This window comes from Rhinopithecus bieti, unplaced genomic scaffold, assembly GCF_001698545.2.
Source record: "Rhinopithecus bieti isolate Rb0 unplaced genomic scaffold, ASM169854v2 scaffold_5216, whole genome shotgun sequence".
NCBI lineage: Eukaryota > Metazoa > Chordata > Mammalia > Primates > Cercopithecidae > Rhinopithecus > Rhinopithecus bieti.
Window position 1 is genome coordinate 1,845,807 of NW_016805021.1, and position 12,873 is coordinate 1,858,679.

At 34.9% G+C, this 12,873-nt stretch overlaps 1 protein-coding gene across 1 annotated transcript in view; it reads left to right on the plus strand.

The window, feature by feature from the left end:
* ZFYVE16 (zinc finger FYVE-type containing 16) overlaps window positions 1-12,873 on the plus strand; it is a 61,433-nt gene that overhangs the window by 26,350 nt on the left and 22,210 nt on the right. The window contains exons 7-13 of the mRNA XM_017870894.1: window positions 2,220-2,598; window positions 3,819-3,941; window positions 4,813-4,968; window positions 5,829-6,053; window positions 9,720-9,802; window positions 10,497-10,601; window positions 10,975-11,122. Of these exons, the coding sequence (XP_017726383.1) occupies window positions 2,220-2,598; window positions 3,819-3,941; window positions 4,813-4,968; window positions 5,829-6,053; window positions 9,720-9,802; window positions 10,497-10,601; window positions 10,975-11,122 (1,219 nt within the window). The remainder of the gene's footprint in view (window positions 1-2,219; window positions 2,599-3,818; window positions 3,942-4,812; window positions 4,969-5,828; window positions 6,054-9,719; window positions 9,803-10,496; window positions 10,602-10,974; window positions 11,123-12,873) is intronic.

The following is a 12,873-nucleotide window of genomic DNA, read 5'->3' on the forward strand; positions in this document are numbered from 1 at the left end:
AAAAAAAAAAAAAAAAAGAAAGATCTGTTCAAGGTCACAGGGAGTCGGGGCTCACGCGGAGGCACAGATCCGAGCTCTCTGTACTGGACCCTTTGGTATTGTGTTGGCTCCTGTTTTTTGTTTTGTTTTGTTTTGTTTTTTGTTTTTTTGTTTGTTTTTTTGAGATGGAGTCTCTGTCGCCCAGGCTGGAGTGTAGTGGCGCAATTTCAGCTCACTGCAACCTCCGCCTCCCGGGTTCAAGTGATTCTCCTGCCACAGCCTCCCGGGTAGCTGTGATTACAGGCATCCACCACCACACCTGGCTAATTTTTGTATTTTTAGTAGAGACGAGGTTTCACCATGTTGGCCAGCTGGTCTCAAACTTGTGACCTCAAGTTATCTGCCCATCTCGGCCTCCTAAAATGCTGGTTATAACAGGAGTGAGCCACCGCACCTGGCCCAGATTTTACTTTTTTAAATGTCAGTTTAAGGGACTGGTTCTCACACTTTCGGCCTCAGGACCCCTTTATACTCTTAAAAGTTATTGAGCACCCTAAAGCACTATAGGTTTCGTGGGTTATACCTATTGATAATTACTATATTAAAATTAAAATTCAGAAATTTAAATATTTATTAACTAATTACAAAATATTTTGTAACTAATACAAAATATTACATGAAATAATATTTTATGAAAAAATTTTTTCAGAACAAAAATTTAGTGAGAATAGAGGCATTGTTTTGCCTTTTTGCCAATTTCTTTAATGCCTGACTGACATATTCACACATCTGGTTTTACATTCTATGTGTTGTGATACATTTTTTTTTGGTTAAATTATATGAAAAAAATCGTAGGACCACACCAATTCCCTGAAAGGGTCTTGGAGACCCCAGGGATCTCTAGACCACATTTTGAGAACCACTGGTTTGGGGAAATGTAACAGATTTAGTAATTTAATTTATACTAATATCTATTTAGTTATTTTGAAACATTCAAGAAAGTATGTGATGATGATACTTATGCTTGCATTTGCCTAAATGTGCTAGGTGTTAAACATAAGATATATAATACAGAATCCCAGATCACTAAGAATTCTCATTGTAAAGTGGCACATACTCATAGAAGCAAGTATAAATGTATGAATTAGTAATGTTTTATGCATTAAATAGATTTATTGAGCATCTACTCTGTGCCAGTCACCTGGGTGATTCTAGCTACATATATATATTAGAAAAGATGGATACTAGGTTGGCCGCGGTGGCTCACCCCTGTAATCCCAGCACTTTGGGAGGCCGAGGTGAGTGAATCACCTGAGGTCAGGAGTTCGAGACCGCCTGACCAACATGGCAAAACCCCGTCTACACTAAAAAAATACAAAAATTACCCGGCTGTTGTGACGCATGCCTGTAATCTCAGCTACTAGGGCAGGCTGAGGCAGGAGAAAATCACTTGAACCCAGGAGGCAGAGGTTGCAGTGGGCCAAGATTGCGCCACTGGACTGCAGCCTGACAACAGGGTGAGACTCCATCTCAAAAAAAGAAAAAAAAGATGGATACTTACCGGCCCTGTTGCTGTTTGTCAAGAGTTCATGAGCTACACTTTACAAATAGCTGTAATTACCATGGGTATGTTTCCTAGCTAGCACCTACTGTCAATCTATATTAATGAAACTCTGAACAGGCTAGTAAATATTGAGTTCATAAATGGTTCTTATTTCATATTGACTTTGTACAGTCTAAAAAGAAAAAGGCTTTTTTGAAATAGTCTTTATGGGTAGTTTATTCCAGGTGGTTACTCTTGTGGAATATAGCTAATGCGCTGCTTCCTAACCACTCCCCTCGCCTTCTTCCTGCCTTGTCCCTCCTCCCTACCCACCCAAGGGTTTTTGGCTATCATAAGAAGGGGAGAGCCTTGGATTGAACTAAGCTTGCTCACTGTGTGATGTGGTATGGGATCTTGAAGTTCTTCTTGCCTCATTTTTTCCAGTCTTAATATTAAGTCATTAATACCTACCTGAGCATGCAGTAAAACTAAAACTTTATACTTCTAAATACGTTATGCTCCTGAATTTGAAGAATCAAAATGGTACTGTTTCTTGGGAAATTTGACTTTAAGAGAATTTCTGAACCCATTTTGGTTTTATTCTTACTAAAAAGATGTTTGGCTATAGTGATCTCATTTCATAGTTGAACAGAGAATATGAACTGATTTGTTAATTTTTTTATTCCATGTTTTACAGACAGTAAACACAGTGGATCATTCCCATTCTACTACAGTGGAAAAACCAAACAATGAGACAGGAGATATTACAAGAAATGAGATAATTCAGAGTCCTATTTCTCAGGTTCCATCAGTGGAAAAATTGCCTATAAACACAGGAAATGAGGGGTTGCCTACTTCTGGTTCATTTACACTAGATAATGATGTTTTTGCAGAAATTGAAGAACCATCTAGTGCTACTGTTGCCTTAGTTAACAGCAATTTACCTATTGCTGGTATTTCAGATTATAGGTTACTGTGTGATATTAACAAGTATGTTTGCAATAAGATTAGTCTTCTACCTAATGATGAGGACAGTTTGCCCCCACTTCTGGTTGCATCTGGAGAAAAGGGATCAGGTAGGAGAGCAGTTATTTAAATTTAAAAAGATTAAAAAATATGTATTGATGAATTTTGTCTGTGACATATGAAATGGATTTTTTCAAAACTTTACTTTGGTTGCAATATGTACTAGGGTTGGTAACTTGTTTACAGAAAGTCTTACTATATTAAAAACAAATTCTAAAAGTATTTGAACTTTTATGATCCGTTTATCACATCTGGCTCCCTAATTTCAAATGACGCAAACTCCAATACAATAGGGAAGCTCATAGAGTTTTAGTCTGAAGAAATGTTTCCATTGTATTAGAATTTTGGCACTCTATTAATATTTTTTTTTTTATGAGCATGATACCTGAAGAAAAGAGCATTAGATTGGATGGCAAAGCTAGGAATTTTAGTTCCTTGTCTGCTGCTTGTTACATCTATGACTTGTAATGTGTTATTTAATCTCCTTGGGCCTCAGTTTCCTTCGTAAATAGAGAGAACCTAGATGATTTCTAAGGTCCTTTACAAGCAGGAGATTCTATGGCTAACCCCCACCCCAAAGTGATTTCTAGGATAGACACTTGTCACTCCAGGCATTATGTCACATGGTGGTTCTCTGTGTGATAGTGTAGGGGAATGAAGCTTTGGATCTCTGTTCTATCAGCAGGAGTCATTACATGAATCTAGCTGTAGTGGCAAAAATATAGTAAGCCCTGTTCTTCGTGCGCCATGCGTATCTTTCTATTGATTGTCAAGATTTTTTATTTTATTTTTATTTATTTTTTTGCTACCTGGTTACTGATATAGGCATATGGTAGCAAGTAGCTGACACAGGCGTGTGGTAGCAAGCAGCATATATAACATGGGTCTAGACTACTTTCACAGACTTGTAAATTTCAAAAATTATAAATGGAGTGCCTGCCAAACTGGAATCCACTTTATAAAAACGTTTGTCTTAAAACTTTAAACTTTAAAACCTTAAAAGGTGCTAAAATTGTATACATTTGCTGTTTAATCAACATAGTATAAATATACTATATGCATTACAGTATTAATAACTTTACATGGAAAGAAAAGTAAAGATTACTATTTAACAGTTGTCTAGGTTGTTGACTGATTTTATGAAACATGTTTGCTTTTGTTTTTAAATTTGATCAGGCCACTAGTGGATTTATAAATTTGTTTTTTTCTCATTTGTAAGCATATTTAACAGGATATTTATCCTGATTAATATATTACTTTCATCATTTAGTGCCTGTAGTAGAAGAACATCCATCTCATGAGCAGATCATTTTGCTTCTTGAAGGTGAAGGCTTTCATCCTGTTACATTTGTCCTAAATGCAAATCTGCTCGTGAATGTCAAATTCGTATTTTGTAAGTAATAATTTATCCTTATTTCCTTAATTGGTAAGCAGGATTTCTCAATTAATTACATCTTCAGGTTAGATTTTGACTGGCAATGGTGAAAAATAAGCAGGATTGGATATTGGTTTTTCAGCCATATATGACTGTAAATAAATTTTGCAAATTTATGTTCAGTAGGACTTGAAACATGAGCTTACAGATTTGTATTAGCATCCCTCAGTCAATCTTAGGTTTAGGTCATGAGCTTATATAGCTGAGCTGTATTTTGATTCTCATGATACAATTGACTATATGTCCTGTGGCTTTTAGATAAATTGAAATTTAGTAACCGAAATAAGCAGCAATCCTGATTTAGTAGCAATAAAGACAGTTTTAAATAAGTGACATGTGACCTAACTAAAGAGTAAGGAAGTAATCCTTAATGATTAATAATCCTCACTACTCCATAATGCATCTATCAGCTTTTCATTCTATTTGAAACTAGATTCTTATCCACTACATTTCAGCATTTAGTGCATCTTTTATTTTAGTGTTATTTATTAATTGGCTCCCTATGATAATCCTTTTTCTTACTTTATATGAATCTTCTACAAATCAATTTAAGGTTTTCACAAGGAGAACTTTGGGAGCACAAGGAATTTGAAAAGTTATGGCTGGGTGCGGTGGCTCACGCTTGTAATCCTAGCACTTTGGGAGGCCAAGGTGGGTGGATCGCTTGAGGTCAGGAGTTCGAGACCAATTTGGCCAACATGGCAAAACCCTGTCTCTGCTTAAAAAAAAAAAAAGAAAAGAAAAGAAAAGTTAAATGCAGAAACAATTGTTCTTAGTTTTTTGGTTAATAGAAGTTGACCTTAATAGTTATATTCTTTTATCATCTAAGATTCCTCAGACAAATATTGGTACTTTTCAACCAATGGATTGCATGGCTTAGGACAGGCAGAAATTATTATTCTATTGTTACGTTTGCCAAATGAAGATACTATTCCTAAGGACATCTTCAGACTATTTATCACCATATATAAGGATGCTCTAAAAGGTATGGCATTTTATTTTGAACTGTTCAGACTAGGGAATGGATAAATTAAAGGCATTTATGCTTTTGCCTGTGCTAGCTATACTAAAGAATTATTTCTTGAAGAGATTGATGATTTCTGAAAATAGCTTAATGATTATTTTGTCTTTTAAAACTAACATTTTATGTGATTAGTGTCTATATGCAGATTTTTGTATTTAAAAAATGGAAATATATCCTTGATTATTATTATTATTATTATTATTTTTTGAGACAGTGTCTCCACCCAGGCTGGAGTGCAGTGGCACCATCTTGGCTCACTGCAACCTCTGCATCCCGGATTCAAGCGATTCTTCTGCCTTTGCCTCTCAAGTAGTTGGGATTACAGGCACTTGCCATCATGCCCAGCTAATTTCTGTATTTTTAGTAGAGGCAGGGTTTCACTATGCCGGCCAGGCTGGTCTAGAACTCCTGATCTCAAGTGACCCGCCTGCCTCAGTCTCCCAAAGTGCTGGGATTGCAGGCGTGAGCCACTGTGCCTGGCCTGCCTCCTTGATTTTTAAATGTATCTATGTAATTTCCTTACTGTCTGTACAAGACTAGGAGATTTGATAATTTTTCACATGACCATGCATGCAGTAAGGAGAAAAACTGAAAGGTTGGAAACATTTTCGAGTTTTTGTTCATAATCCCCAATATCCAGGAATAACTGGGAGCTTTGTGTACAGAAGGTATTTAATAGATGCTTTTGCAAGAACAAAAATAAGAAAAAAAATCTGTAGTGTCTTAAGACAGTTTATGTTGGGACATTCAAACTTAGAACATTTCTTCAAAACAATAACAAAACAACTTAAAATCTTTTTACTAATGATTTTATTTTGCAGGAAAATACATAGAAAACTTGGACAGTATTACCTTTACTGAGACTTTTCTCAGTAGCAAGGATCACGGAGGATTCCTGTTTATTACACCTACTTTTCAGAAACTTGATGATCTCCCATTACCAAGTAATCCTTTTCTTTGTGGAATTCTTATCCAGAAGCTTGAGATTCCCTGGGCAAAGGTTTTTCCTATGCGTTTAATGTTGAGATTGGGTGCAGAATATAAAGGTAAGTTTTAGAGTAGTAAGTTAAATTGCATATTTTCAAAGAATGTAAAGACTTTCAGGGAATCATTAACATCAATTTTAATGGATTAATGGATTAACTTTTATTTTGCTATGCTTTTAAAATTCTAAGATAACCCTCTTGTGCTACCAGGTTGGTCTAGATAACTGTGGTATATCTTCAAGTTTCTAGATGTTCATAAGTTATTTTGTTACCTAAAACTTTTCTTCTTAAATTTCAGAACAAAACAGAAAACTTTCACAGTACAGGTTGAGTATGCCATATCTGAAATGTATTGGATCAGTTTTTTGGATTTTGGACTTTTTTAGATTCTGGAATATTCACAGAATACATACCAGTTAAGCATCCCAAATTCAAAGTCTGAAATGCTCCAGTGAGCATTTCTTTTGAGCATCACGTTGGCATTTGAAAAAGCTATAGGCCGGGCAAGTGGCTTATGCCTATAATCCCAGCACTTTGGGAGGCCAAGGTGGGTGGATCACATGAGGTCAGGAGTTCGAGACCAGCCTGGCCAACATGGTGAAACCCTGTCTCTACTAAAAATACAAAAATTAGCTGGGTGAGGTGGCAGGTGCCTGTAATCCCAGCTACTTAGGAGGCTGAGGCAGGAGAATCACCTGAACCCAGGAGGCGGATTTGCAGTGAGCTGAAATCGTGCCTTTGCATTCTAGCCAGGGTGACAGAGCAAGACTATGTCTCAAAAAAAAAAAAAAGAAGAAAAAGTTAACAGAGTTTAGAGCATTTTGGATTTTAGGTTTTTAAATTTGGGATGTTCAACATGTGTTAATTACTTTTGCTAAAATTTTCTTAAAAGTATCTACTGTTGGGAGTTTGTTATGTTGCCTGCGTATTAAGAAGGTAAATCATTGCCTCTCTCCATTTTTCTATATTATAAAGCCAAACATAAAGGATTTTGGGTTGGCAGTGCTATTGTTTTCAGTTACTGACTATAATTAAAAGCTAACTATTTTAGGGAAGGAAGTACTTAAAATTGTGGTTATTTTCTAAGCTTGATTATTCTTATTTTTATATTCTGATGTTTATCTCTCAAAGGTGATATAGCCTGTATCATTCATGTGTATGGGCATGTGTGTGTATTTACTTATCTACCCTTGACACAACTGGTGATTCTAAAACTGCTGTGATGTTTATATATATGGTTGTTTCTGAGTTAGAATCATTTCTAGTGTTAAACTTTTTTTAATTCCCCCTGTATCTTTTATCTCTGACTTTTAAAAGAAATATATTTATTGCATTTGAAGTACATCACGTCTAATTAACTTTTTAGACATTTGATTGTAATATAAGTTGGTAGGGATTTTCTTGGAGGAAAATTAAATGTTGAGAAGCTATAAAAGTGGTGATTACTGTTTCAGAATAGACAAATTGAAAAGAAGGGATAATCTATTTGGCAAATTTTATTAAATTGTGATTTTGGGGATGGGTGTTCCTTACCATTTAAGATTTACATGTGTGATGCCATTAACTTGTGGGAAAAGTAACAAAATTTAATTTGCATCTTAGGTTTTGTACTGTGTGAACCAAAGAGCTTAAGACATTTCACTTTAAGCCAAATGTTTCATCAATTCAGCCCAGTATTTTGCCTCTGATTTAATATTTTTTAATAGAAGATTAGGGGAATAAACTAGCTAATCAAATTATTATGGAACATGTCTGTAAGTATGGCCAGTATTTTTGCCAGTAGCACTTCTAGATAGTCTGGTTTTCTCACACTGAAGGTTGGAGAATCATGGAGCAATATGAAGGGCTTCTCATAAATCATAGGGATTGGAACTGCAAAGCTATGATAAGCTATTTAGTAGTAATGCGGGGAAATTGTCAGTTATATATAATTGCCTCAGCTGTTTTCTGAATTCTTTCTGTTCGACTAGATTTTACATAGACTGGCACTTTGATATTATTGGTGCCCGTGTCTTTTTAGATGTGAACTCTGTGTGTGTGTGTGTGTGTGTGTGTGTGTATTTTGTTACAGAGGTAACGTACATTTGAAAAAACTAATGTGAAAGTTAAAGTCCCAAGAATAAAGACTGAAAGTAACTGTCTCAAATTAGTAATTTTTAAATGCTTTTGAAAATATCTGTGGTTTTATGCTGAGATCACTGGTTTTGAATACCATTAAATGTTCAAATAGATGATTTATGAGGTCCCTTTGTGACTCAGATAGTATGTCATTCTAAGCTATAACCTGTTGACAACAGTGTTTTAAACAAAATTGCCTCTTCATATTGCAAAGGATGCCCCCTTATTCATATAGGGCAAAAAGTTAGCAGTTAATCATGTCCTTTATCATTTGTATGTCTTTTAACACTAATGTCTTGTATTTTTTTCTAATCTAGACCCACTGTCCTTCAAATAACTTAGTTGCCTTTTTAAAATTACAAAATATGTTTGTACTAGCAAGAATATGACTACTTTGACTTAAGTCTTTAAAGCAGCTTATGTTGGATATGTGGTGCTTCTTTAGAATTTTAAAGAAGTGTATTTGTGTAATAGGCATTAAAGAGTTTAGTTTGCTTAAGACCTAACTTGAGAACTGAAGGTTACAAATGTGTCTGTGTGTTATCACTATAGAAATAGTCTTGCCGTCTTTCCTTCAGAATCCCTGCTGTGTTGCCAGTAAGGTCTCTTTTCCTTTTTGGTGTCCAGTATTTATGGTGCTCTAAAGAAAGAACATAGTTAGGTAACCAACCTCGAGTCCCTTCCCTTTTTGTGCATTAGTTTCCCTGACTCTATCTGTATATTTCTTTTATCATGCTGAACCAAGAACTTTAAAAGTTTACTACCATTCATAAATTAGCACAATTGAATATTAATTATGAATGCCTTAAAAGTCTTTAGTTCTTTGTATTTATCTTTAAATTATCAGAAATTTGTAGAGTTCTAACCAGTTATCGTAATTTTCCACCCTCTATAATTTTGCAGAAACAAGATGTATAATGAAAAGATGAAATACTTTGGAATCAGACAAGCCTAGTTCCAAATCTGTTTCACCAATTATTAACTTAGTCATTAGGAACAAGTTGATTCATTTCTGTGTCTCAACTTTCTCATTTATGAAATAGTATAGACATACTCATTAGGTTGTTGTTGGATTTAAGTAAGATAACGTATGTATAGTTCCCAGTTCAATGTAGCATCTAGTAGATACATAGATACACAGTAAGTGTTAATATTATCTCTTGGCTGGGTGTGGTTGCTCATTCCTGTAATTCCAGCACTTTGGGAGGCCAAGGTGGGCAGATCACCTGAGGTCAGGAGTTTGAGACCAGCCTGGCCAATATGGTGAAACCCTGTCTCTACTAAAAATACAAAAATTAGCCAGGCATGGTGACATGCGCCTCTAATCCCAGCTACTTGGGAGGCTGAGTCAGGAGACTTGCTTGAATCCTGGAAGCGGAGGTTGCAATGAATCGAGATGGCACCGCTGCATTCCAGCTTGGGCACCAGAGTGAGACTTTGTCTCAAAAAAAAAAAAAAAAAAAAATTATCTCTCTCCCTTAAGAACTGATTGGGTGATATTTTTACATAATGTTTGTTTGTAGAATGAGAATTGAAGGTAATAAATTCAATAATTTGGGCTTTTTGTTGTTGTTGTTATAGTAACCAGTTTTCCTTTCTTATGTATAGCATATCCTGCTCCTCTAACAAGTATCAGAGGCCGAAAATCTCTTTTTGGAGAAATAGGACACACTATTATGAACTTACTTGTTGTGAGTAATTGAACTATTTTATTAGGTGTTTTTATACTGTTACTTTAAAACTTCATTTAGCAAAGTTTACACATTTATATTTTCCTACTTTAATTTGCCATGTTTGGTATAATGACCATTCATTTACAATAAATCCTAATTATTTTAACATATTAGTGCTCAATTTTTGATGAATTGCTTCTTTAGAACGTACTATCTCCTCATGTGTGTGTACCTGATTCTAATTGCCTTTTGATTCATTCTCCTGCAGTTCTTGGATGTTTAGGTAATGTAATAACTCTATACAGACCTCTGAAAGTTGTTGAAACTTTTGTAAATGTATTAGTAAAGTCAGTCAGTCTTGTGATTTTGAGCAAATTATGGCCTTAGTTTTCTCGTTTATAATAGGAAGTGTTGGATTAGATGATACCTAAAGTTCCCTTCCACTTATACTTTTTGTAATTTTGTGTTTCCCTGTTACCATAGAAAAATATTTCAGTGGACTCACTTGTATTTATCCATGCATAGTTTGAAGACCTTTTCTGTTTTGGAAGTTCTGTAACTAGAAAGAGGAGATACCCTAAATACTACAAAATTTTTCCTGAGAATCATATTCTTTATTACTGTTGTGGAGAAGGATTTCTTAAAGAAGGATTTAATGGATGGAAAAATGCTCATGGTTAGTAGTTTATGGTAATGCGATTATTCTATGTAGGACCTTCGAAATTACCAGTATACCTTGCATAATATAGATCAACTATTGATTCATATGGAAATGGGAAAAAGCTGCATAAAAATACCACGGAAAAAGTACAGCGATGTAAGTATAATTGTTTTATTCAAATGACAATTATTGAACATTAGAGTTCCTTAGAATTGTGTCACATTAAATTTTTTGTTTTGCATTAGACTAACGTATTATGGCAACAAACATTGTTTTTGAAATTATAGAATTTGTTTGCTAGTAAATAATCTGTTTGATCATATTTTTTTCTCCTTACTGTTTTATTGAGGTGATTACTGTTCAACTAAAGTGATTTTATTTTAAAACATTTGTTTCTATCACATTCCCAGGGAGTTGTCCAGACCAAAGCTTGACAGTTATGAAGCTAGTCAGGAACATGGCTCTTAGAATAGGCATACAATGTTAAAAGTGTTTCTAAACAAATGTTGTTGTTTTTGTTTTTTTCCAGGTAATGAAAGTACTAAATTCTTCTAATGAGCATGTCATTAGCATTGGAGCTAGTTTCAGTACAGAAGCAGATTCTCATCTAGTGTGTATACAGAATGATGGAATTTATCAAACCCAGGCCAACAGTGCCACTGGCCATCCTAGAAAAGGTGAGCATCGTGGTTCCTAGTGCTAATTTACAAAACCACCTCAATTAATAGAATTCCTTTCAAGGGGGAAATATATGTATATTTACTTATTTGCTGAATTGTTGGTGATAAAACAGTATGCTTTGAAATTTTAGCTACACAACAGATTTTAAAATTGCTTCTAATTTTGTTTTCTCTTGGACTGCATGAGGCTTACAGACTTGGAAGACTGTATTCCTTTTGATATCTTTAGGTTTAGTATATTCCATAGGGTGGGAGTCTTTCTGTGAGTAATTTCTTTCTGAAATAAGGTATTTCTTTTCACATTTGTTCACTCTCTGCTCTGACTCCTCTTAGTTTGGGGAGCACAGGGTGATAAGGATAAGAATGATTTATAAAACATAGCAAGCAGTATCTGTGAATGACATTACTCTCGGTTCTGGCTGAATGGCTTCAGTGATTGCTATGATTACCAAACCCTTGCAGTAGAAGGCCTAACAAATTGAAAGTCAAATGGAAGCATTTCATAAAATTAATACATTATTATAGGATAACATACTTAAAATAGTCTTGACATCCTGGCTGCTAACAAAATTTTTTCCTCTGCTTATAAAAGTAATATATACTTATTTGTAGTAAGCTTGGAAAATACATTTTGAAAAGTAGTAAAAGAGGCCGGGTGTGGTGGCTCACGCCTGTAATCCCAGCACTTTGGAAGGCTGAGGCAGGCGGATCACGAGGTCAGGAGATCGAGACCATCCTGGCTAATACAGTGAAACCCCGTCTCTATTAAAAATACAAAAAATTAGCTGGATGTGGCGGCACGCACTTGTAGTCCCAGCTACTCGGGAGGCTGAGGCCGAATGGCGTGAACCCGGGAGGCGGAGCTTGCAGTGAGTCGAGATCATGCCACTGTACTCCAGTCTGGGTGACAGAGCGACAAAGCGAGACTCTATCTCAAGAAGAAACAAAAGTAGTAAAAGAGAAAAGTGCCAAGATATGGTCACTATTGACATTTTACTGTATATCCTTCTTATATTAACATATATGTTAAATAGATGATTTTATACTGGATAGTTATACTTTTATATTGTACTTTATCACTTAACATGATATTGGCATTTTTGTCACTAAAATTTAACAACTTTTAATATTTATTTGTTGAATAGGTATATTTTTACGTGGTAAAATTTAAGTTATTAATATTTATAGTGAAAAATCTCCTTTCCTCCCTTGACCACCCAGCCATCCTCTTACTTTCCCTACAGGCAACCAAACCAATGTTATCAGTTCTTATATATCCTTTCAGAGACATTTTTGCTTTAATATATATTTAAGAAACACACACACACATCTATCTCTTTCTTCCACTTTTTTAGACAAGTCCTAATATTTGCTCCATTCTATACTTTGTTTTTTTGTTGTTGTTAACACACTTTGGAGATTATTCTATGTTTGTATATAAAGAGCTTTTATATTCTACAGAACTTTCCATTTTATATGTTGTATGTCATTTAACTGTCCCTTATTGATGGACATAAGTTGTTACCAATCCTTAGGGGCTATTTATAAAAACGCTATAGTGAATAGTTTTATACACATGCTGTTTTGTACACATTTGAACCTATCTGTAAGATAAATTCCTAGAAGTTGAATTGGTGTGTCAAAGGATACATTTACTTTTAATTTTAATAGAAAAATGCCAAGTTAGGGCTCCGTAAAGACTTCTGATTTGTGCTGTCACCAGTAGTGAATGTTTGATTTCCTACACC